The 23,522-nt window shown below is 47.4% G+C and overlaps 1 protein-coding gene across 22 annotated transcripts in view; it reads left to right on the forward strand.

The window, feature by feature from the left end:
- Positions 1-23,522, forward strand: part of Dysf (dysferlin) — a 204,423-nt gene that overhangs the window by 47,973 nt on the left and 132,928 nt on the right. For 12 of the 22 annotated variants that reach the window (XM_074049934.1, XM_074049944.1, XM_074049940.1 and 9 more), the window contains exons 5-16: positions 342-456; positions 1,721-1,813; positions 2,142-2,353; positions 4,087-4,215; positions 4,603-4,665; positions 5,815-5,865; positions 8,119-8,149; positions 8,851-8,966; positions 12,233-12,359; positions 15,211-15,314; positions 20,107-20,175; positions 20,356-20,399. In XM_074049934.1, coding sequence (XP_073906035.1) covers positions 342-456; positions 1,721-1,813; positions 2,142-2,353; positions 4,087-4,215; positions 4,603-4,665; positions 5,815-5,865; positions 8,119-8,149; positions 8,851-8,966; positions 12,233-12,359; positions 15,211-15,314; positions 20,107-20,175; positions 20,356-20,399 — 1,154 coding nt within the window. The remainder of the gene's footprint in view (positions 1-341; positions 457-1,720; positions 1,814-2,141; positions 2,354-4,086; positions 4,216-4,602; positions 4,666-5,814; positions 5,866-8,118; positions 8,150-8,850; positions 8,967-12,232; positions 12,360-15,210; positions 15,315-20,106; positions 20,176-20,355; positions 20,400-23,522) is intronic. The other 10 variants (XM_074049942.1, XM_074049946.1, XM_074049952.1 and 7 more) reach the window with 1 other exon arrangement.

Here is a 23,522-nt window from a genome sequence, read left to right on the forward strand (position 1 = left end):
CTGGATCCCTGACTGCAGTTTAATCCTCATTTGACCCTATGAAGAAAGTGCTATTGCTATTACCACTCCCTTTATGCAGATGAGGAAACTGACGCACAGGGAGGTTATATACATCTTGCCCAAGGACACATAGCTCCTGAATGGAGGAACCTGACCCTAGATTCTGTGCCCATATCTACCTGAATATGCTCATGGGTTCCTGGGGGTGGTTTGCCACAGCCTCCTGCAATCCTGACTCTTGTCAAAGCCATATTCTCTGGAGAAGGATGCAAGAAACAGAATGATGCTGGAGGCAGCAGTTGGGCCAGCATGCTAACCTACTGCCCGTCCTTCTCTTCCAGGCCTCGCTGGTCCTGCAGGTGTCCTACACACCACTCCCTGGAGCTGTGCCCCTGTTCCCACCTTCTGTCCCTCTGGAGCCTTCTCCAACACTGCCTGACATGGATTTGATGGCTGGTGAGGAGCCCACCCCTGGCATGGCAGGGCCTCAGCAAGAAGGCCAGCATTGGAGACTGGGGTTAGGGGCTACTGTGAGTCCTCCCAGCCTTCACTGCTGTCTCCAGCTTGGGGACTGCCCAGGTGGAATGAGGAGAGGATTTGGGTGGGGGTGTGGGGAGTTCTGAGGACTGTCTTCTGCAATGTGGAAATAACGGGTGGGAGGCATGCTCCCTCAGGTGTCATGGGCAGTAGTGTGAGGACACTTTCCCAAGCCAAGCTGACTGGGGAGGGTCTGCACCCCTGCAGCACAACTCTGAGATGTGTGTGATGGCTTAGTGTCTATCCCAGAAGATACCTAAGGCTCCCATGCACTTCCTTGCCCTAGGGCCCAGAAGGCCTTTAATGATTGGCATATGACAAAAGAGCTGGTTTTTCCTTGAAAGAGCCCTGGGCTAAAGGAAGGGGACATGAATGTCAGTCTTGCTATTGACACTGAGTAGCTGTGTGACTTCAGGCTGGTCACTCTCTCTCCCTGGGCTTGCAATTTATTGTTTGTGAAATGAGCATACCGAATTAGCTGAGCTCTGGGTCTGTCTGCCTTAGATCTTTCCACTTGCTTCTGCTGGACTTGTCAAGTGAGGACTCCAGTCAGGGTGGCTGACTTGCCAGTGGTGGCCTGGGTGAGGAAGCTGGCAGAGCTTCAGTGTGGGGGAGGAAGCTACACAGATGGGCCAGTGAGCATTTGCCCATGGGGAAGATTCTAGAGTTGTTCCCATAGTGACAGGTCTAGAAGCAACACAACATGAAACCTGAGCCCCTTCCCTGAGTGTACCCTAAGCCTGTCTCAGGAGCCCATCCCCTGGGAGCTAAGTGAGGAGGGAGGCAGAGAGGACCATTGCATTGAGGCCCATCACAGTCCACACTTAGAGATGGGAGGTGATTCTGGGGCCACCTGGCAAGTCCCAAGCTGAGCTAGAGCAGGACTATGCTCAGAGGAGGAAGAAGGCCTGTTTCTGGTGGCAGCAAGTGGGAGGGTAGAGGCCCCCAAATATTCTAGGACCCCACACTGAGGTGGGTCTGGCAGAACTAGGTATGGGCCAATCAGGGGAAGCCCCCAGTCCTGCCTGGAAGGTGGTGAGAAGCATTCCCTCCCCTCAGTTGTTTCTGAATTTTGCACTAGCAGGGTGGACAGGGAAAGCTGGGGTGGTGGTGGAGTTTGGGCTTCCCTCACTCCAACTCCCTCCTACCCTCCTCCTGGGGTTGTACTCTGCCCACATGCCAGGTGGGGGACAGAGCCGGGCCGAGACTTGGTCCCTGCTCAGTGACAGCACCGTGGACACGAGATACTCTTCAAAGAAGTGGCCAGCCCCTACGGGTGAGACACAGCCAGGACTGACTCACTCCCAGACCCTATCTGTAACTTTCTCACCTGTCACCATGTCAGCTCCTTGGAGTGAGATGAGGTGGCCAGAAAGACTCATCCTGTAGGGCTGGGAGGGCTTAGGGCCATTCTGTCTTCTTGCTGACTAACTAGACTGACTGCCAAGTGCCAGCTGCTGTTGTTTTTCCTACCTCATCCATCCTGGCTCACCATGGGGAAGAGAGGGGGCAGGGAAGTGAGAGGATGGGTCATAGCATCCATGCTTTTTGGGTCCTACCTCTTGTATCAGGACCTGGTACTCATGAAGGTCCTGTCCTCCCAGACACAGGAGGAGAGGAAGACACTGAGGACCAGGGGCTCACAGGAGATGAGGCAGAGCCATTCCTGGATCAGAGTGGCGCTCCAGGCCCAGGGGCGCCCACCACCCCCAAGAAACCACCTTCCTACCCTCCCCCTTACCATCGTGGAAGCAAGAGAAAGAGAAGTGTACCCACGTCCAGAAAGCTGCTGTCAGACAAGCCACAGGACTTCCAGGTGATGGGTGGGCTCACTCAGACCCCAGTCTCCTCCTTTAGCCCATCAGCAATTGCAAGGCTGGTCTGCCCAGCTTCAGGGAAGATGTGTGGGGATCCTGAGGCCCTCCTAGCAGGAAGCTCTGCTTTCCTTGGGCCCTGGGCAGCTGATGAATAGGGACCTCATGTCTTGGACCCTCAGAAGAAGTCTTTGCCCAGCCCCAAGGTTTTGCTTTTATGAATAAATAAATAAATAAAAGTTGTTAAGAGTCCCTGCAGACTCAACACATCTCTGCAACTCTTTTCTGCTTTGCTAGCCATGTCTATGTTCCTAGCTATCTCCTTGCTATTCATAGTGTGGTCTGTATTCCGCAGTAGCATCATCAGGTACCACCTAGAAATGCAACTCTGTTCCACCCCAGGCCTGCTGAATCAGGGTCTGTATCTGATAGTTGCCTAAATCTGAGGAGCTCTGACCAGCATCTTGCTTCTCCCTGTATCTATTCCCTGCTTATGACCAGGGGTTTTTCTGAAAGTTGTGTGGAATCTGAATTTATTCAGATGTACAGAATAATAACTATTAAAATATTAATTCTTTCACACATTTTTAATCAAAAAAATCCATCTCATTTTACTGCCTTTTAATTTTTGCCCTTCGCTTATTTTTTTGTATACACTTTTCCATTTTAATATAGTGACATTTGGTGATATTTAACTCTTCAGAACACTTTGAAAGTTAAAATAAGGAAACTTAAGTATTTACTAAGTGTAACAAATCATAAAACTATATTTTAATTCTAAATCATGGTAATATAAAGAAAAACCCTGGATATAACCACTGCATTTACCCCAAGAGACAAATATCTATCTCTGATAATATTATTTCCAGGACATGTTCTTATTGCCTTTTTTTCTCTGTAAAAAAGTAATATATGTTTATTGCAGAAAATTTGGACAAATTTAATAAGGAGAATAAAAATCACTCACCTACCTTCCTTCCATAGCATTCTACCTTTTTAAAAAAAGAGTTGGCTAATAAATAACAGTTGATTAGAAATGGAGCCAATAAACATTTTTCCATGAAAATTATTTCAATATTTTTAAATTTCAGTTTTTTAAAATATTTGACCTAATATTTGGAATGCAAATGTTCTTGAACTCTTCATTTACTTAGAGTTCAGTGGAAAAACTTCTTAATTTATTTCTCAGGATATGAGAAAGGATTTTGTCTAATAATATAAAGAGTAAAGGCTGGGGATGTAGCTCGGTGGTAGAGCACTTGCCGGGCAGGTGTGGTGCATGGGAGGCCCTGGGCTGGATCCCCAGCACTACAAAGAGAAAATAAAGATTATTTACCAGGTCACTTCAGTGTGTAAGTTTGACCTCTGAGAGAGTTGCCAATAAAGAATGTTCAAGCCACTCTACAATGTCAGTGTCAGTAGGGTCTCAGATGGGGATTGTGTTGAGTGAAATGAACCAGGGACTGGATTACTCATCTCTGGGACTGAATGCAAGTAGCTTATGGCAGCTCTTCTGTGGCCCTATGGAATTTTATAGATACAAGGGATCATGGTGGGAAAATATGATTGTTGATAGAGAGCTCTTCCTAGTAACTTTTTAATAGTCTTCCCTAGAAGCCAGCAGTGAGGTGCTCCCTGGGATTTCTGACTACTGGGCGGTGTGGGGAACCCTCCTTCTTCGTGTCTGCCTAGCCCTTTCCCTTCCCTCCTGCTTATGCCCCCTCCTGGCTTTCAGATCAGAGTCCAGGTGATTGAGGGGCGCCAGCTGCCCGGGGTGAACATCAGGCCTGTGGTGAAGGTCACGGCTGCTGGGCAGACCAAGAGGACTCGGATTCACAAGGGAAACAGTCCTGTCTTCAATGAGGTGGGAGGCACTGGGCATGAGGGCCAGAACCTTTGGTAGGACTTCCAAACTGGGAGCCCAGAGCCCAGAACCCTGGCAATGTATTCAACAGTGTTTGGGTCAGAAGGTGTGTCAGGACTTGAGCAGGACTTCGACTCTTATTCCCACTCACGGCTCTGCATCCCTGTCATCTTACAAAGCTGTCTTGAGATGATTACCTCTGGGGGGTCATGGGTGGAACACCCCAGAACTTGTCAAATCCCCAGAGCTCAGCAATGAGAGAGCCCAGTCCTCATTTTCTGTATGGACTCAACCCAGGCTTAAAGGCTTGTGGGTGGTGGTCAGCCCTCTGCTTGGCCTGAGGGATCAGAGACACTAATTTGTCTCCCTTTCTTCCTGGACCAACAGACTCTTTTCTTCAACATGTTTGAGTCGCCCGCGGAGCTATTTGATGAGCCCATCTTTATCACGGTATGTCTCAATGATCATAGTGTTCTCCATGTGTTCCGTGGATGGACACATATGCCGGTGTACATTTGTGTGTGCCATTGTGTCTCTGTGTATACGTGTGCATGTCGGTGTGCATATGTATGTGGGTGAGACAGAGAGATGTGTTAAAGCCTGGCACCTGGAAAAGTGAATAATTCACATTCAAGCTCTGCTGATCACAGAAATACCCACAGCAGCTCATCTGGGAGGCAGCAGTCCCCACTGCTCAGTGTCCCCAAGAGCTTCAGGTCAGGGACCTTAAGCACTTTATTGCTGTGGACACATTGGATTTCATCCTATTTTGTTTGTCCACGTGCCTGCTTTTGGCCAAGGTTTTCTTTCTCTGGGCCTCAGTTCCATCCCATCCCTGCTGGGAAGGTAGTGTGGTGTAGGGGTTAAATGTATAGGCTGAGGCTGGGTTGTCTGGATGCCAGTTTTGCCTCTTGCGGGTGTATGACTCTGTATATGTTAGTTACTTTTGCGTAGCTGTGACCAAAAACTGAAAGGACATTTCAAGGGAGGAAAGATTTGTTTCGGCTCATTGTCTCCGAGGGTTTCTTTCATCTTGGTGGGGAAGACGTGAAGAGTAGAGCTGTTCACCTCATGGCAGCCAGGAAACAGAGAAAGGGAATAGAGGAGAGACCAGCAGGAAGATACAGTCCCCGAGGCACACTCCCAGTGTCTTGCTTCCCCCAACCAGGCACCACCTCCTGCTTTTCACCATCTCCAATAATGCTGTTATAGTATGAACCCACCAAGGGAGGAATTGATTCATTAGGTCAGGGCCCTCAATAGCTAATCTTTTCTGGAAATACCCTCACAGATATAGCTAGCGTGTCCTTTACTAATCTCCTAGGTTTTTCTTAGTCTAACCGGGTTGACAGTTAAAATTAATCATCACACTGAACACATCCTTAATCTCTCTGTACCTCTGTTGTTTCATCTGTGAAGTGGGGATGATGACAGTACCTAGTTATGGAGTGCTTGTGAGGATGAACTATTTGTTGCTTAGAACAGCTTCTGGACTAGCCTAGGAGCCAGATAAGGGTGGTCATTATCTGGGAGGGTAGAGCTGTTGGGCTGGACACTGCCTGGGCCACGCTGTCATTGATAAGTGATCTTCCCCTGCAGGTGGTGGACTCCCGTTCCCTCAGGACAGATGCTCTGATCGGGGAGTTCCGGGTAACTGTTCCTTTTCCTTGCATACAGCCAGTTCTTAACTTCCTGTGTTCCTGGAGGCTCTGTGGACAATGTGCAGGGGTGGGCACTCCAGAGATCCTACGTGTCTCTGTAGAGGCAGGTGCTCTGCCACTTGAGTCATACCCTTAGCCCTCTTTTTTTCAGTTATTTCTCAGATAGAGTCTCATGCTTTTCGTTTGGGCCAGCCTCAGACTTAGATCTTCCTACCTCTGCCTCCTGTGTAGCCAGTAGTACAGGTGTGAACCACTGCATCTGACCTAAAAATATAATTTCAGCTCTTCCCTCTGAACAAACCCCATACGATCTTCTACAAAAGTAGCAGAAAAATAAAAACACTTTTATGAATGATTAAGCATCACCAGAACGTAAAGTGCAAAACATGCAGTTTGCTAGAGAATGCAGGGGCAGAAGGAAATCTCAGCCAGTGAATTGTGTTTTTGATCACATACTTGCTTTCAAGATAAGCAATAACTCCTGCCCAAGTAAGAGGACTGGACAACACCACTGGCACCCAGAGTGTATTCTAGATCCTCTGATGACCGTCCATGTTAGTTAATTTTCTTTATCCAGAGGGGAAAACAAGACTCACTGTGGTCTCTATGACAAGGAGGTCAGTTCGCAACTTCCAGTTCACTACAGTTAGGCTCCTGGCTTGTCCTGCAGAGGGTGGTGGGGAGAGAGCAGCTTCCTTCAAAAGGTGGTGTCCAAGTCCTTGAGAAAGACCATCCATGGCTTAAAGCTGACAAAAGGTTTATTTAGTGACCTCAGAGGTACATTTCAAAGAGAAAGCACATTTACAAGTTTTCTTTTCTTTTTTTTTTTTGCAGTACTGGGGTTTGCACCCCGGGTCTTGCACTTGCTAGGCAGATGCTCTACCATTTGAACCACTCCCCAACCCTTTTTCACTTGGTTACTTTGGAGCTAGAGTATTGCGTTTTTGCCCAGGCCAGCCTGGACCACAATCCTACTTATGCTTCCTGTGTAGTTGGGATGACAAGTGTGTACTTCCATGTCTGGATTTTGTTGTTGTTGTTGAGATGGGGTCTCACTTACTTTTTGCCCAGGTGTAAGCCACAGCAATGTGGCAAAGGCAGTGTGGGACAGAGAGGGGAGTGAAATCTTCCCTTATTTTTAATAGGGTGAAGTAAGTCCTTTCTTTTTAATTCCTATGTGTCCCTACACTTAGGAAGGCAGCCCTCTGCCCAATTCTTGGCTTTCTAGTGCTAGCACCACTGGGCACTCTCTGTCCTGACCTCGTCTTCGCTGTGGGTTGGGAGTAGTGTGGGGCTTAGATATGGACCCCTGGAGGGGGAAAGCCTGCACCAGCCTGCTTATTTGTCACAGGTGGTCCAGAAGTGGACAATCTACTTTCAAGGACCGAGAACTAACCTCACAGTTCAGACCTAAAAGGATTCAACAGATTACATAAAGACAACTACTGTTACACAAAGTAAAGGAGACCCAAATGGTGCTGTAATGCCACTCAATGTAATTCTTATTGATCTCCTCATTTTAGAATCTTCAAGGGCTTATAAAAAGGAGAGAAAGAGGGCAGCCTTATTTTAACCTGCCCCTGCTTTCCAAATAAACTGTCCCTCCTTCTCTGGGAAGTAGTGAGAAGATAGAAACCTCAGTGCCATGTCCTGGGGAAGCATTTTTAAAAGGAATGGGTTTGAGCTCAAGTCACTCTGTAATAAATAAAATCTTAATTATAAGTTTCTAACCTTTACATTGGTGTCCTGAGAAGGTAAGGGTTAAGTTAAAAGTTATTTTTTGTACTTCTAAAAATAATCTATGATTAAAAAAATAGACTTTATTTTCTAGGGCAGTTTTAGGTGCACAGTGAAATTGAGTGGAATGCACAGAGAGTTTGGGTGTACTCCCTGTCCCCTCCAATGAACCACAGGTCCCCCCCACCAATATCCTGATAACCTATGCTTTTTAATAGAAAATTATAAAATACAGGAAAGAATAAAAGCATCACTCAGATCTATCTATAGCTTCATTACCATTGTGTTGTATTTCCTTCTCTCTTCTCCTTGCACAATCATACTTTACCAAACTGTGTACCAAAATGTATCCCACTTTATTTTCACGAGGTATCAAATAGTGACAATTACCCTACATCTCCAAATGTTCTTCAAAACCATGACTTTCAATGGGCTTGTCTAATGCTCTATGTTTTGTTTAACACTTCAGTGGCAAGAGTTTGATTTGTGTTTCCTCTGATTTCAGATGGACGTGGGCACCATTTACAGAGAGCCCCGTGAGTTCTCACCCCTTTGACCATTTTGGTTCCGGGGGATGCTTGAGGGCACTCACTTGGGGGGCTTACTTCTCCTCCTTGGGGTCCTTAGAGGTGGGGTTTGTGTGTGGCAGCCAGCCCTAGGGAGGATCAAGCCCTCACTGTCGCAGATGGCTCATTCAGGGATGATCAACCAGAAAGGCTGCTGGAGACTGGGACGTGTCATTTCGGTGATAAGTCCAGGATTTCTCCTCACCCTGGTTCTGCTCTGGTCTGGTCACTTCCTGAGGAAATAGAAAATGGCTTTGATTTGACTTTCACAGCCTCCTGTAGAAGTTTCTATCTATATTTTTCACTCGGACCTGCATAAACAAAGTATCTTTCAATTCTAGACTCAAAAAATATTGAGACATTTATTTACTTTCTAGTATCATCAGTCATGGACTATGTCATGATTCTGAGTGGCGAAGTCTTCCATTCCCCAGGAAAACATATCCCTATTGAGTGACTATGGTATCTTACGAAGAACTTCAGTCTTCCCTCATAGTCTTATGAGTTCACGGTTTCATAGACCCACAGATTCTAGGGTTTGGGTTCCACCCCTTTCACACAGTGGCTGAATCCTTTATCTTACCCTGTGCGATCCATCTTGGGCTCCTGGACCTGGCTGTAGATTTGGGTTTTCCCATTTGAGGGTCCCCAGTGCATGCTGTCTCCTTTAGGGCACGCCTATCTTAGGAAGTGGCTGCTGCTCTCGGATTCTGATGATTTCTCTGCTGGGGCCAGAGGCTACTTGAAAGCAAGCTTGTGTGTGCTGGGGCCTGGAGACGAAGCTCCCGTGAGTACCTTCCCCTGGGTCCTCCTTGTGGTGCCTCATGCAGCACCTGGTGGTAGAGGCACCAAACAAAACCCCCAAACTTACTTTCTTTTTTGATTTAAAAGAATGCATAGTCATTATGAGAACTGTAGACCATGTAGAAAAAGTGTAATAAAGAATGAGTCACTCATAGTTCTGCTACTTGCAGAGAGCCATTTCTAATACCACATTTCTTTCTTGAAGGGTTTACGTGTGTATTTTTCCTTTTGCAAAAGTGAGCTCATTCTCTCTATGTTATATTGCAACCTGACTTCTATTACCTGAGAAAATGTCACAGTCATCTTGATTTGTTAGTAGGTGAGGTTATAGTGGGGTTTGGAAGAATGAGAGAAGTGTTTGGAGTTGGGAGGTGTCAGCATCTTGTATAAGAAGTGTAGAAAGGGTTCAAAGTTGTTGTGGGGGAAAATGAGGGGATAGTTAGATTTAAATGAAAGGATTTCAAGCACACACAGAATATCCACTTTAGATTGCCCCAGAATGCTCAGTAGCTGGAAGCAGAGCGAGGCAGGTGGCGGTGGAAGAGTTGGAGGTGGGCAAGCTGGGAACGGTGGTGGGAGGATGAGGGGAGGCGGTCAAGGCATCCTGAGCACGGCTGCTAGTGCAGGGCAGGGAGAATGCAGGAGTACAGGACTAGGGCTGAGGAGGAGAACCAAGAATAGGAAAGGGTTTGATTATTGAATGCCAACTGAGTGCCAGCTTCTGTGTGAGTGGGGGGTCGGAGGATGTGGAGAGGTTAGAGGGTCTCTTTAGAGAGGGGCGTTTTAGACACTAAGGTTTTGGTAGAGGTTTGGTTATGAGTGGGTTGGGATTTGTGATATGGTTTTGCTTCTAGTAGCTAAAGGGGCAAAGAGATTAAGTTCTTGGTGGAGGACAATGAACTGTATTGGTGAGTGGGTTGTCCACATGGAGTGCTGTTATCTTATGGAAGAATTAGAAATTGAACAGACAAATTGTGAAGCAGGTCCTGGGGTTTGGTGGATAATAGCAATGAAAACTGGGGGTGATGGGGTGGTACATAGAGATGGCGTGGACTTGCAGAGAGGAAAGATGGTGGCACGATCAAGCAAGCAATGTGTGGTCTCTCTTCCTGGCCCAGGATGGTAAGGGGGAGTGAGAGGAGCGGGAGGGGAAGTAGACCTCCAGAAAGAGGGATGGGAGTGGAGTTGTCCAGGGAAATCCAAGAAGCATCCTTTGAAGTGGACGTCAAGATCCATGAGGCTGCTAAGGGCAAGAGGATGTTGGTTGATGACAGGACCCCAGGAAGCCACAGGAAGGGGCTGGGAAGGGAGAATCCAGTGCTGTGCAGGGGCTGATGGAACTCAGGTGGACGATCCTTTCTCTCAAGGGCATCCATTCCTGCAGTCTCATGCCATAAAGTCCAGCTCTGTCCCTCTGTAATCCATCTCTCCAGATGTGTCACCTTGTTTCTTCTATCTGATTTCTCTGAATCTATTGGTTTTTATCCAAACATTCCTTAATATCATCCCATTAATCACAAGCTTTTCTTTCCCCGATGAAGCTACTTCTGTTGAAATCAGCTGAGGGAAAGTCCTTATTTTCTTGGTCTCCTGATGGGAGAAGCTGTAGCTTCCAGGCTCCTACAGCCTTTCCCAGTGGCTGCACTGCTCATCCTTTCAGGATGGCTTCACTTTGCTGGTCCTCTGGGTTGTTTCCTCCCCCTGACACAAGCACAGCCAGTTCAAGAGGGTCCTTGCTTTAGATTCCCAGTTTTCTTATCCCATCTTTGAATTTTTCTGAGTTGTCACACATCCTCACTGACAAACCATCAACTGGCTGCATTTCTTGTAAGTTCCTGAGCTGGGGAAATAGTCCTCTCTTCACCCACCTGCTTTCTGCCTCTTTCCCTATGTCCCTTTCACTGAATGACAGCTTATGCTCACTGACATTGTGGTCCCCTGATTCCTCTTGGTTTTCCCAGTCCATCAATTATCTCCTGCCACCTGGCACCCTAGCTTGAACTCCATCTATGGTCATTATGAGCCCTGGGGTCTCCTGCCACACCTCATGTTCCCTACCATACTGTCTATGCCTTTCCTTGGTCATTTTGGTGGCAGAAGTTCCCTGAGAGTGCTGTTTGACAAACTCAAGTGTTTATATCCCATCTTCGGCTGGGCCCTGGGTGCTGTGGCTTCTCCTTTTAGTCAGGTATAGTTTGTTCCTTGTCCCATTCTCCACAGTGGTGTTTTTCAAACTTCCCTGTCTTCCCAGCCTCAGCTGCCCTTTGAGAGGCAGAGCTGCACAGTGGTGAGTGCTGTGACCTTCCTTGGTTCTTAGCTCACCTCCCATCTTTATTCATTTTCCCTCCATTCTGCTGCTCCCAGCCATCATCCCTCTCCCTGTACTGTTCTGTTCTTTGGGGAAGAGATAAGGGACAAATGAGCTTGTGCCCTGTACCATCTTGTTCAGCCACGTGTTAGTCCTCATCTCTTTCCTCTCTCTTCTCTCTTACCTTTTGGTCTGTACCAGGCTCAAGACTTCTCCATCCTAAAATATTGTTCCTTGACATGTGTCTCCCCATCACCTCTTCAATCCACTATCCTCCTTCTCCTTCTTTCTAGTCACCACCACCTCTTGAAAGAATCCACTGTGTTTTCGTTACCCCCCTCCTTACCAGCCACCCTCTCCTTTTCAGTATGCCTGCCACCCCTTCCTCTTCCTGAAGCCACATGCTTCAAGGGTCACCCACTGCTAGTCCTAGGAGCTCTCCTGTTATTAATCTGCAAATGTGCTTCACAGCATTTGATTCTGGAGCCCATGTCTATTTGAAACTTTCTCCTTCCTCAGCACTGGTGATTCCCGATTCTCCTCTCTCCTTTTAAAATTGATCCTTCAAATTCAATGTCAGTGAAATTCCTCTTCTTGTTCTTTCATTGTGTTCTTGATCTCACCACGGAAGAACTCTTCTCTTTCAGATACTCTCTGTACCTCAAAACCTACTCAGTTTTAGAGTCTTGTAACAAGCCACATTAATGTGTTCTTTACGTTCCCTGACTTTGCATAGGAAAACCCAGTATCATTGATTGCCTACTCCTTGCAGCTGTTTTCTGTCCTGTATTAGGGAGACATCTTAGGAAATGGCACTATTACCCACTTAGATACCCAAGGCCAGGGTAAGCGTTTCACTCTTCATCCCTTAGTCCTTTGGGAGATAAAACAATGTGCCGAAGAGCACATGAAGTCCTCACGATGTTTGGTTTGTTTTGTAGCTGGACAGAAAAGACCCCTCTGAAGACAAAGAAGACATCGAAGGCAACCTGCTCAGGCCAACAGGCGTGGCCCTTCGAGGAGCCCACTTCTGCCTGAAGGTCTTCAGGGCTGAGGACTTACCCCAGAGTGAGTGTGGTGCCTCCTCTTGTGGGGGAGGCCTGCAAGAGGCTTCTGGGAGGCCATTGTGAGGATGGACCTGGGCTGAACCATGCTCTGCTACTCGGGGGAAGGAGAGACCTCCAGCTTGTGGGTCCCTGGGCCTTTTCTCCACCTCTCTCTCCAGGGGTCACCCTTCTACTCCCTACCTGCCTCCTCTGGGCCTGGCTTCCTCTCCCAGGGTCTGTCAGAGTCCCGTGCCACCAGCTCTCCTCCTCTCCTGTCTGACGTATGCCTCAAGCCCTCGTTAGGTTTGCCAAGGTTTTGATTTTTTTTTCTTTTTCCGTTTTAGCAGTACAAAGCAACCAGATTTTTTTGTTCCTGGTGATGCTGGGGGTTGAACCCAGCGCCTCCCAAATGCTAAGCATGCACGCTATCACAGAGCTACATTCCCAACCCTGCAATCAGAATGTGATGGAAAGTAATACCCCTTGATGGAGTTAGGAAGATACAAGAGAGTTCTAGGCCCCTGGGCTCCACTCTAGTGCCCCCTTTAGCAACTCTGTGGACCCAGTTTCATGGTCTTCAGTGGGGAGGCAGTGCCACTTGGAGGCTACTTTCAAGATGGTGCTCTTTGAGTTTCCTTTGCTCTATGCGGAAGCCTGGGTGGGCAGCCCAGGCAGGGAGCACTTGCTGTAAGGTTGGGAGGGTTTGCATGAAGGACTCCTGGGACCACTGTCTCCACCAATGGAGAACATGGCTCCACCAAGAGGTCCACCACTCCCGTTTGCCTGAGACCATCCTGATTTTAGCACAGAAAGTTTGATGTTCCAGGAAATTCCTAGTGCCAGCACACTGGGATGGCGGGTCACTCAACTTGTGGCAATCTACTCATCCTCCCAGGAAGGCCAGCATGGTCACTGCCTGGGTTATCACAGTGGCTGGCCTGGTACTGGCCTCACCCTGTGTGTTTAGTGACTGCTGGGGGAGTTATACAGAATATTCTAGAGCCATGGGTGGCAGCCCTTGCATACAGGAGGAACATGTGGGGTCCCACATGCAGCGTTTTGGATTGACTTGGGATGAGGGAGAGCTCATACCTTGGTGGTGTTTAGAGGCTCCCCAGGGGATTTGGCTGTGCAGCTAGGTTGGGAGCGTCTATTTTAGAGTGACACTTGCATAATCCAGCCAGCCACTGTTCACAGCAGAGTCAGTGAGAACATCTGCAATGTTATAAATTTTGCACAAAGATATTTGAGGGTTTTTGCTTTGACTAGTGACTTTTTTTTTTTTTGGTGACACTGGGGAGTTTTTGAACTCAGGGCCTTGCATTTGCTAGGCAGGCACTCTACCACTTGAGCCATGTCCCCCAGCCCTTTTTGCTTTAGTTTATTTTCCAGATAGAATCTCCTAGTTTTACCTGGGGCTGGCCTTAGACCATGATTCTCCTACCTCGCCTTTCTGAGTAGCTGGAATTATAGGCATGAACCATCACAACTGGTTTATTTTTTGAGATATGATCTTGCTTACATTTTTGTCCAGGCTGGACTCAAACCTCGATTCCTCTGATCTCTGCCTCCTGCATAGCAGTGATTATAGCCATGAGTCACTGTGTTTGACCAGAAATAGTTTCCTTTTATACAAGCTTAGTTGGATCAAAATCACAGGGAAGCCCTTACCTAAATAATGGGAATTAAGAGGCTATTAGAACACATGTTTAACAGCATTCCATGATCATATGGTGGCTCATGCCTGTAACCCCAGCTACTTGAGAGGTAGAGATTTGGAGGATCATGGTTTGAGGCCAGCCTGGCCAAAAATTTAACAACACCTCATCTCAATCAATAAACCTGGGCATAGTGGTATATGATTGCTATCTCAGCTACATGGGAGGCATAAATAGTAGGATTGCAGTCCATGCCATCTTGGACAAAACCCCAAGACCCTATTAAAAAAAATGGGAGCAAAAAAGGCTGGGGGTGTGGCTTAAATGGTGGAGTACCTGCCTAGCAAGAGCAATTCCCTGTGTTCAAACTGGTACCTCAAAAATATCTGCATTCATTGCTTGAAACTATGTAGAATTAAGGCTGGAGAGTTCCCAGGGGGGCATGGGGAAACAGAAATGCTTGTGTTTCTTAAAGGGAAGGAGTTTTGTGCTGAATTCTCTGTAATGTTGTTTAAATATAAAGAATAACAAAATAAGTGAGTAAACAGAGCATGAATAATGCTAATTGTTGTTACCTGTCATATTCATGAGGACATTAGATAGCATATAATCTTTACCTGTTCTCTGCTCACTCATTCATGTACATGTAACACATATACATATGTGTGTATATACACATATCAATCTGTGTATACACATATGCAAATAATTTGGCCAATTTAGTTAAGCAATTTGGTTTGAAGCAGCATAGATTAAAAACTCTTTTTAAAAAATAAAATGAGACAAAACGAGGATTGGCTTTATTGAATAACCTCAGATAAATCACTGTGACAATAGATATAAAGGAAATGCCCACCAGGCACTGATAATGGGGTGTTATTTCACCCATAGCCAGTCCTTTTCTGGATCACTTAGTCTCTTGTATGTGTGGATTTATAATCAGTGGGGCAACCAGTAACTGGGTAGACATGCTCTGAAGCCCCTCAATGCAAGGGGACAGTGAATAAAGCTGCCTGGAGTGGCGAGGAAGCTGCCCGGTACATTCAGGAGCTGCTGTTCTGAAATAGAACCCTGTCTCCCAGGAGCTGAGTCCCCTTTGAGGGGCCACAGTGTCTTTCTCAGGTGGTCCCAGGCTTGCCTAGAGACAGACAGGCAAAAGTTGGGGTTTGGAGGGGGGCAGCAGGCAGGCAGTGACTGGCATGTCTTTCTCCCCAGTGGATGATGCTGTGATGGACAATGTGAAGCAGATCTTTGGCTTTGAAAGTAATAAGAAGAACTTGGTGGACCCCTTTGTAGAGGTCAGCTTTGCAGGCAAAATGGTAAGGAGCAAGGGATCAAGAGGTTCTATGGGAGGGGAATGGCAGGTCCTGTGAACAGGTGCCAGAGAGCCCAGGACAGTGTGAGTGCCTAGCAGAGGTATGTGCACATGGAGGTGCTGACCCTGGCATGTCACACACCTAGGCCCAACTCTTTGGGGCTGCCATGAGCACAAATGTGGACAGGTTTGTCTGGTATTCAGACAAATAGGTGACCTCAAAGAAGACAGATGGACAGTGGATACATGAGGAATATTCAGAGGAAAATTGTGCAAGTATGGAAATCATACGTGAAGGCATAAAGATAGGGAAACTTAAAAAATGTGCGATAAAAACATGATTGGGCTGGCCACGTGGCTCAAATGATAGGATCTGCCTAGCAAGTGTGTGGCCCTAAGTTCAAACCCCATTACTGCCTCCCAAAAAATAATGATTATTTTTAACCAGTTGTGGCAGGAAGTGGGCAGAGAAAGACCACTCTGGTGGGCACACTACAAATCATTCATTTGTTCCCTCCCTCTTGCAGCCTACCTTCCTGCCCAGGGTTATGGCAGTCACTTCTGTCCCTGCTGATTTCTACTCCAGCCTCTCTTTCCATACAGCCTGATCCCCCCACCCTTCACCCTATCGCTGCTTCAGGTTTGTGTGCCCACCTCACATGCTCTCTCTGGTAGCCTTGGCTACTCCTAGACTTCAGCCATCGCCTCTCTGTGAAGGACTCTCAGTTCTCTTTAGCTCTGGTCCCTCTCTTCAACCCCAGACCTCCCCTGAACTGCTCTGCTTGATGCTCCTCTGAGCTTTTTAGGGAACCTTTTTCTCTGATTCCTGCTGCTCCATTTCCAGGAGCCTCCATCTTAACACGGTACCATCAGCAAAGGCAGAACACATGGGCCTGCCTGGATACTTCCTTCTTTCCACACTAGACACGACATAGCTAGCTCTTGACTTCAAACATGTCTCAAAGGCCAAGCCCTTCCCTGTGTCCCCATACCCTCTGCCATCTCTTCCCAGGACCACACAACAGTCCCCTTACTGCCATTTTTCTCATCTTATGACATTGACTTTTTGGAGAGTCCAGGCCATTTGTCTAAGTTTGGGATTTCTCTATTGTTTCCCTGTGATGTTGTTTAACTTATTTCTCTAGCTCCTGTATTTCCTGTAAACTGAAGTTAGATCCACAGACTTGATTAGATTGAGATGGAGTATTTTTCCAAAAACTCATCCCAGATGATGTTCCATGTGTCATATTGCAGTACAACAAGATGCAGTAATGTCAGGTGCCCATTAATTGGTGGTCATCTGATCCCTTGGTTAAGTGGTAACTCTAAATCTTCATGTGAAAGTAAATATTCCCTCTCTGAAATTGACATGTACTCTGCGGTGACATCTTGGCTCAGTGAGGACATTCTATTTCTTAGCACTTTCGAACCTAATGCTGTAAGCACCCATTGACCTCCTTGCGTGAATAAATCATTTACTTGGGGTTGGAAAGTGGTGATTTTCTCACTATCATTCCATCTCTCTTTATCAGCTGGCACTCTTATGTGAAGAATAGCTTTGCTTCCCCAGCCCCTTCTATTCCTATGGATCTCAATAATTTTTATTAATTCCACATGTGGAAATCAGCCATTGTTGTGCTTCCTGCTCACAGTATCCTATGGCTGGCCATTGGGAGCCCCTCCTTTTTGGCTTCTCCATCCCTAGACAGAGGGTCTCAGTGAGAATGCCCATGGGCAAGGTAAAGATTTTCAGCTCATTGACACTGAGGTGTAAATGCTCCTTGCAGATCCTTACCCTGTGCAAGTTTTGGTTTAGGCTTGGATCTGTGTTTGACCTCTGTACCTGGCCTCAGGTGGGACAGGATGCATGAAGGTGGGAAGGAACTAGGAAGTTTTCCTGGACAGATTTTTGCTCAAGGACTAGCATGAATTTTTCTAGTTGACAGAGGGGGAAGGCACGTCAACATTGGGAAAGCGACTTGTTGCATGTTTCCAGCATGGTAGGGGACTTTGAAGGAGGTGGGACCCAAGACTCACTTGCATTAAGTTCCCTGCTTTCCTTGGAACTGTGTCTTAGAGCTCTGGGGCTGCCACTGCTCCTGGGTCCTTTGCAGCAATCTCTCTGGGCTTTTGATTCTGCGATGCCCTTCTCGGCCTTGGAGATGTTTCTAGCAAGGTGCAGATGGATATTGGGAGGTGATGTTGGTGAGGGGCCTGGTGATACAAGGATTCAATAAAGCTGATGGGTTGATGGGGTGGCCCAAGTGGTAGATCGCCTGTCTAGCAAGCATGAGGCCCTGAGTTCAAGCCCCAGTACTACAAAAAAAAAAAGTTGATAGGTGGCTGGGCTTAAGCAAGAAAATGAGCCCCATGGTCCCTCTCGAAAGGACGGTGGGGATTGGAGAGTGAGTTGGTAGGGAGAGAACAGCTGAAACCTTTCTGACAGCTTCAGCCAGGTCAGTGGCCAGTGGTCTTCAGGTTTTATGGCCTCTTCTCTGCTCTGAGCCATCTCCTTGTGGCCTCCTACCACTCTACTGCTCTTCCTCCTGGTCTCCTACTGTTTGCCCCTCTCTGTGGCTTGCATGTCACTGTTTTTCTCTTTATATCCTAGTCTGATGACTTCCAGGGTTTTGTGCTGTGTCCCCCATCTCCACTTGGACGTCTTTGCATTTTCTCATATGAACACATGGTGGCACCATTATCGAAGATGGGAACAATACAGGATTTGGCCAAGATACCCAAGGGCAGCTGGGTAAAAGTGTTTGCTGTGGAGGAAGCCCTGGACTCCCTGAGAGAGAGCTAAAGCAGCCTCATGTGCAAGAGGCACAGAGTTGACAGGGCCTCTTGCTGGGCCCAGTTAGAGTCCTTTCTTTTATTTTGTTTTAAAACTTTATCTCATTTTTGAATTAGACATCATCCATCTACTATATACATTTATTCTATCTATCATCTATCTGTCATTCATTCATCCATCCATCCATCTATCATCTTTATTTCCATCTGGCTTTGTACTCCATCCAACAATCTATCTACTCACTTCCTCCTTTGCAAAGGAAACCTTTGCAGCTAGTTTCTTTGCAGCTAGTAAACATCATTCTGGTTTAATTATGTATACGCAAGCAAATAGGACTACAGATTCTCGTATTTTACACTCTTAATACAAGTGATTGCCCATTATGCTTGCTGCTCTGCACCTTGCTTTGTCTGCTTCATAATATACTTTGGAGATTATTTCATCTCTGTGCACAGACAGAGCAGCCTACATTCTTTTTAGAGCTGCATAGTTCACCACTGTGTGGATGGACCATAATGTATTTAACCTGTTCTCTGTTGGTGGATTGCCCAGCTTGTTGAAATCTTTGCTAGTTCAAGCCATGCTGCAGTGAATAATCTCACACAGAGGTATACTGCACCTAAGTATTTCTGTAGGATAAATGTCTAGCGATAGAACTGATAGGTCAAAGGAATCAGCATTTGTAATCTTAATAGGTGGTTGACAATTGTCTCCTAGGGGAGTAAAACGATTTCATTTTCCCACCAGCAAAATATGAAAGTACAGTTTTCCCATTGCCTTGCCAACAGTGGGTTGTCAGACTGTCGGGATTTTCATAAAATTGGCAGATGGGAACTGGTGTTTTGCTAGTTTTTTTGTGGCTCATTTATTATGAGTGGGGTTGAGCATCTTTTTATGTGCTTTTCCACCCTTGGTGTCTCCATTCCTGTGCACTACCTGCTCGGTTCTTCAGCCAGTGTTCTGTTGGATTGTTGGTCTCTCTTCTTTCCTTCCTCCTTACTCAGCTAATACAAGGCCCAAATTCTGGCACCCATCTCTGGCCCCAACTCTTTGCAGCCTTTGCCTGGGCTCTTTTTGCAGGCAGGACAGGGGAAAGTGGGGTAGGAGTTGGTGCTGGGAGGAGACAAAGCCCTTTCCCCTGGGGACTCAAGTCCCTGATCTAACTCAGATGCTCATTCAGTGAGATAATGCAAATAAAATGCTGTTCTTAGCATGCCGCAGGGCCTATAGCAAATGCTCTGACAAAGGCTGCTCCCTGTTGCTACATGCCGAACACACAAGCCCACCAGGATCTATGTAAAAGAAGTGAGTCTTTCCTTACTGCCCCTGCATGTGGGTATAGGTTGCCCTGGGGTCTGGTGTCCCCACAGACTCCAAGGGCAGAACTGGCACATGAGCTGCTAGCTTGGATTTATTTCTACCTCTGCTAGATTCCTTGTTTGTGACATGCCTAGTTTTTAGTACAGGGCTAGTCTGAGAGCCTGTGGTTGTTATAGGATTTGTATCTTCACTGAAGTTTGTTTCTCTTTTGGATGCAGGTGCACAGTCCTGGGCTTTTTCCTGCTCCCTTTCTCATCTCTGACCTTCCAGGGCTCCCAGTCTTCTGAACTGGCGGGTTATCTGGGCTGATAGGCAGTGGGTCTCCTGTGCTACAGGAATCTCTGGGAAAGTCAGTCTGGAGTCACAGTCCCCATATTTAGGGTCATAACTTAAAGGGAGGTGGGGAAAGGGCAATTCCAGTTACAGGTATCAGTTCAGGATAGAAAATTTGTGATTTCCAGGCCCCTGCCCCTAAACTCTGGATCTGCCCTTTCACTGATCTTTATCCCTGCGAAGACTCTTTGTGTCTGAGCCTACTGCACCAAGTCTCAAGACCTCAAGGTCTTAGGCCCAGCCCTAAGGGCAGCCAGCACAGTAGACAATGACTGCTGGCCAGTGCAGTGATCCCCGAGGGAGCCCAGGGTCCGCATGGAGCTCCATCCCCATCCTCCCTGTCTCTTAGCTCTGCAGCAAGATCCTGGAGAAGACGGCCAACCCTCAGTGGACCCAGAGCATCACTCTGCCTGCCATGGTGAGGTTTGCCTCCCTCTCACCTGCAGGCCTGTCCAGCAGGCCCTGGGACCTGGATGTGGGGAAGTATGGGTTCCCTGCCTCCCAGGCATCCTGCCAGCACCCTGGACTTTGGTTCAGGGGAGAGATGTTGCTTTCTTCAAAAGGACTACTGTCAACATACCTCCTTTTCCCTCCTCAGTTCCCCTCCATGTGTGAAAAAATGAGGATTCGTGTCATAGACTGGTGAGTTCTGAGTCCTTGAAGGAAGCTGTCCTGAGAGGTCACTGGGTCTGTCAGTTTCATGCAGCTCCATCTGTGCATGGTGACAAAGGATGTTTCTAGTGAGGCAGTCTCTCTGAGGGGGTGGGCAGCTCTGAGAAAGCTTGCTCACAGCTGCCCTCACGAGGAAGTAGAACCCTGTGCTGATGGCAGATGAGGAGGACTAGGAGGAATCCATCAGAGGGGCTGTAAGGCTTTCTGGGGGAGGTGGGACTGGCAGCAGCCAGGCAGAAGGGCGGGAGTGGTAAGCTCTTGGTGAGGACAGTCCAGTGAGGACAGGATCATATGTCAAGGCCTGGATGGAAAGAGCACTGCTTATAGGAGCTGGGGTCTCCAGAATGGGGCAGAAGGGTCCTCAGCCTGGGAAGTACCCGAGCAGGGGACATCACTGCATGTGTGGAGCGGGTGAGGACAACAGTCCGTGAGCACCTTAGAAAAATCATAGTATCTGATACTAGTTGAGCACCAACTATATGCCAGGCCCCGTGTCCAGCAAGTACTTTCCATGAATGATGCCATCTGACCCTTGACTCAATTTCATGGTCCTACTCCACAGAGGAAAAAGTAGGTTGGGAAAGATTGAGTGACCTGTCTGAGATGTAGCTGGAAAGTAGCGGAGGCCAGATGTGAACCCAAGCCTGTGACTTTAACCACAGGCTGCTTTGCCTCCTGTTACATCCAGGTGATCTCTCTCACACCTGAGGGGAATGTGTCCTAGAGGCCCCCATGCGTGACCTCTAGGACATCAGGCTTTCCAAAAAGGGAGAGCTGTCCTTTCTCTGCCCCCAAAGTCTTGGCCATATGGTCCTCTGGCATGTTCTTCTTTGGTACCAGGCCTGTAGCACCCCCAACCAGGAGGATAATGAGAGACTAGGGAAAAAACCCCAGGCCACAGAGCCATTAAAGTGCGTGCCAGTTCCCCAGGCCTAAAGAAAACAGCTTGTGAGAATTAGAGGGAAGGGAGCAGGGGGGTGGGGGCCGAGGGAGAGGCCTTGAGGGCTGTGACCACGGGTATGTGCCCCGGGGAAGCGGTTTGGAGGAGAGACACGCTTTGCATCCCCAGAGCGATCTGTGCATTTTGGGGCAGTGCGTGTGTTGTGCTGACCAGGGCCGGCTGCCCTGCGTGCCTGTGCGTGCCTGTGGACGCGTGCGGGTGCAGTTGTCCCATGTGCCGTGGACGCGCCTGGCCTGGCTCCCTCTGAGCTGTGTCAAAGGCGTCAGCATACTGTACAATCCAAACACATTACCGAATCTGGTGGTTGAATCCCTGGTTTGGGTTGAAGTGGCATTTTTATTGTGAGTCTATTTTCAGACTTGCTGTATTTTCCAAAAGCAACCCCAAGCCCAAAACCCAGCTCTTGGCCAGAAAGCATTCTGCTGTTACAAGTTCCTATCCAGAAAGTTCTTTCTTCCCAGAAAGTACAGATAAACTTTGTTATTACCTGAATCCTGGAAATACGATATAGTCCATATGGCCTTTTCTCTGTAACTTAATCTTCCTCTCAATTGTTTAAAAATTCCTTTTTCATTAAACAACCAGAAATCCCCCAAGCTACCCTCCACCTCCATAAAATCAACCTCTCTTTCCCCCATAACCTTCCCTCATCTCCGAATTCAGACAAGGCCAGAATTTGCAAATCCATTCCTTTTTAAGTGCTGGTCTTTTCTAGGATTAGACATCAAGGCAGTTTTAAAAATGCTATCAACTGTCAGATATCAGTGTTGATAATCTTAAGGAAATTCCTTTTTCTAGTTCTTATTAACATCACTTACTAGGGACAATGGCACAGATCCATGCTATGGGTCACTCTGCCTCATACAGCCCCTGTCCTGATGGAAGACTTTTAAATCAAGGCTAATCACCTCCTGGGAAAGAGAAAGGAAGAGATTAGCAGAGATTGGGGTATCTCACCAGGTTAGGATGTAAGAGAAAAATGAGATCACCCCATGCTCGGGTGTCTCTTTCACAGCAGAGCTGGATGCACACTCTTGCCTTTGACCACAGTACACACATCAGGGAGAGAGACTCAGGAACACTGAGAAGATGAGGGTGTTGTTGAAAATGCACCAGGGAACCTTCCTGAAGGAGATAGGTCTTACATAGCTCAGGGTTTCTCAGCCTGAACACTGGGCTGGATAATCTGGGCTTTGTTGTGGCCTCTCCTGTGCATTGTAGGCCAGTTAGCAGCATCCCTGGCCTCTATCCACTCGGTGTGGATAGCACCCTCTTCTCACACCAAAAATGTCTCCAGATATCACCATATGTTCTCTGGGGATCAAATACTCAAGGTCAAGAAACTCAGATTTAGCCTGTCCAGGAAGCAGCAAGTAGCCGCCATCCAAGTCCTGTTTTCTGTGTCCAGCACGTCTAGCCTTGGATTCTAAGGTAGCTTGGCCACCTTTGCAAGTTATTTAATCTTCTTGACCTTAGCATCCTTGTCTGAAATTAGGGTGAATTGTGGTACCCACCTGATAGAGCTGACGTGGGGACTAAGTGAGTGTGCAGGTGCGGAGTCAACGGTAGCTATTAGTATTTGTTATTGTTAAGGGAGGGTCTGTGCAGGGAATGGGTTAAGCCGTCAGTCCCCTGGGGCTCCCACCCACAGTCCCCTGTGACGGCTGGGAATCAGAGAATCCTTTCTCTAAGGAAACAGGATGGACCTCAGATAGTGCCATGCCGCAGTGTGTACCATGGCACAAGAATCAGACTGGGAATCAGGACATGAGTCCTGGCTCTGCTCCTCCATCCTGAGCTGACCTTGGAGAAATGTCTACAAGTCTCTGGGTCAATGGTACATCAGAGGTGATAAGAAAAGTACTTATTATTCAAGGCTGATGTGAAACTCCTGAAAAATGAAGGTTAGAAGTGCTTTGTCACATATAAAAAGGAATCCTGCATTAGCAGTGCTGATTCCAAGTGGCCTGGATGTACATATTTTTTCCTGGTCACTTCGTGATCTCCTTGATCTTGTTATTAAGTTAACTCCTAGAATCTCAGTTCTCCCTGGGTCTGGGAATTGGGTCTAGCAGCCTTTCGCTCTCCATCCTGCCTGCCATTGACCTCCTCTCTGTCAACCTGCAGCCTGC

The sequence above is a fragment of the Castor canadensis genome, chromosome 12 (genome assembly GCF_047511655.1).
Source record: "Castor canadensis chromosome 12, mCasCan1.hap1v2, whole genome shotgun sequence".
Classification (NCBI taxonomy): Eukaryota; Metazoa; Chordata; class Mammalia; order Rodentia; family Castoridae; genus Castor; species Castor canadensis.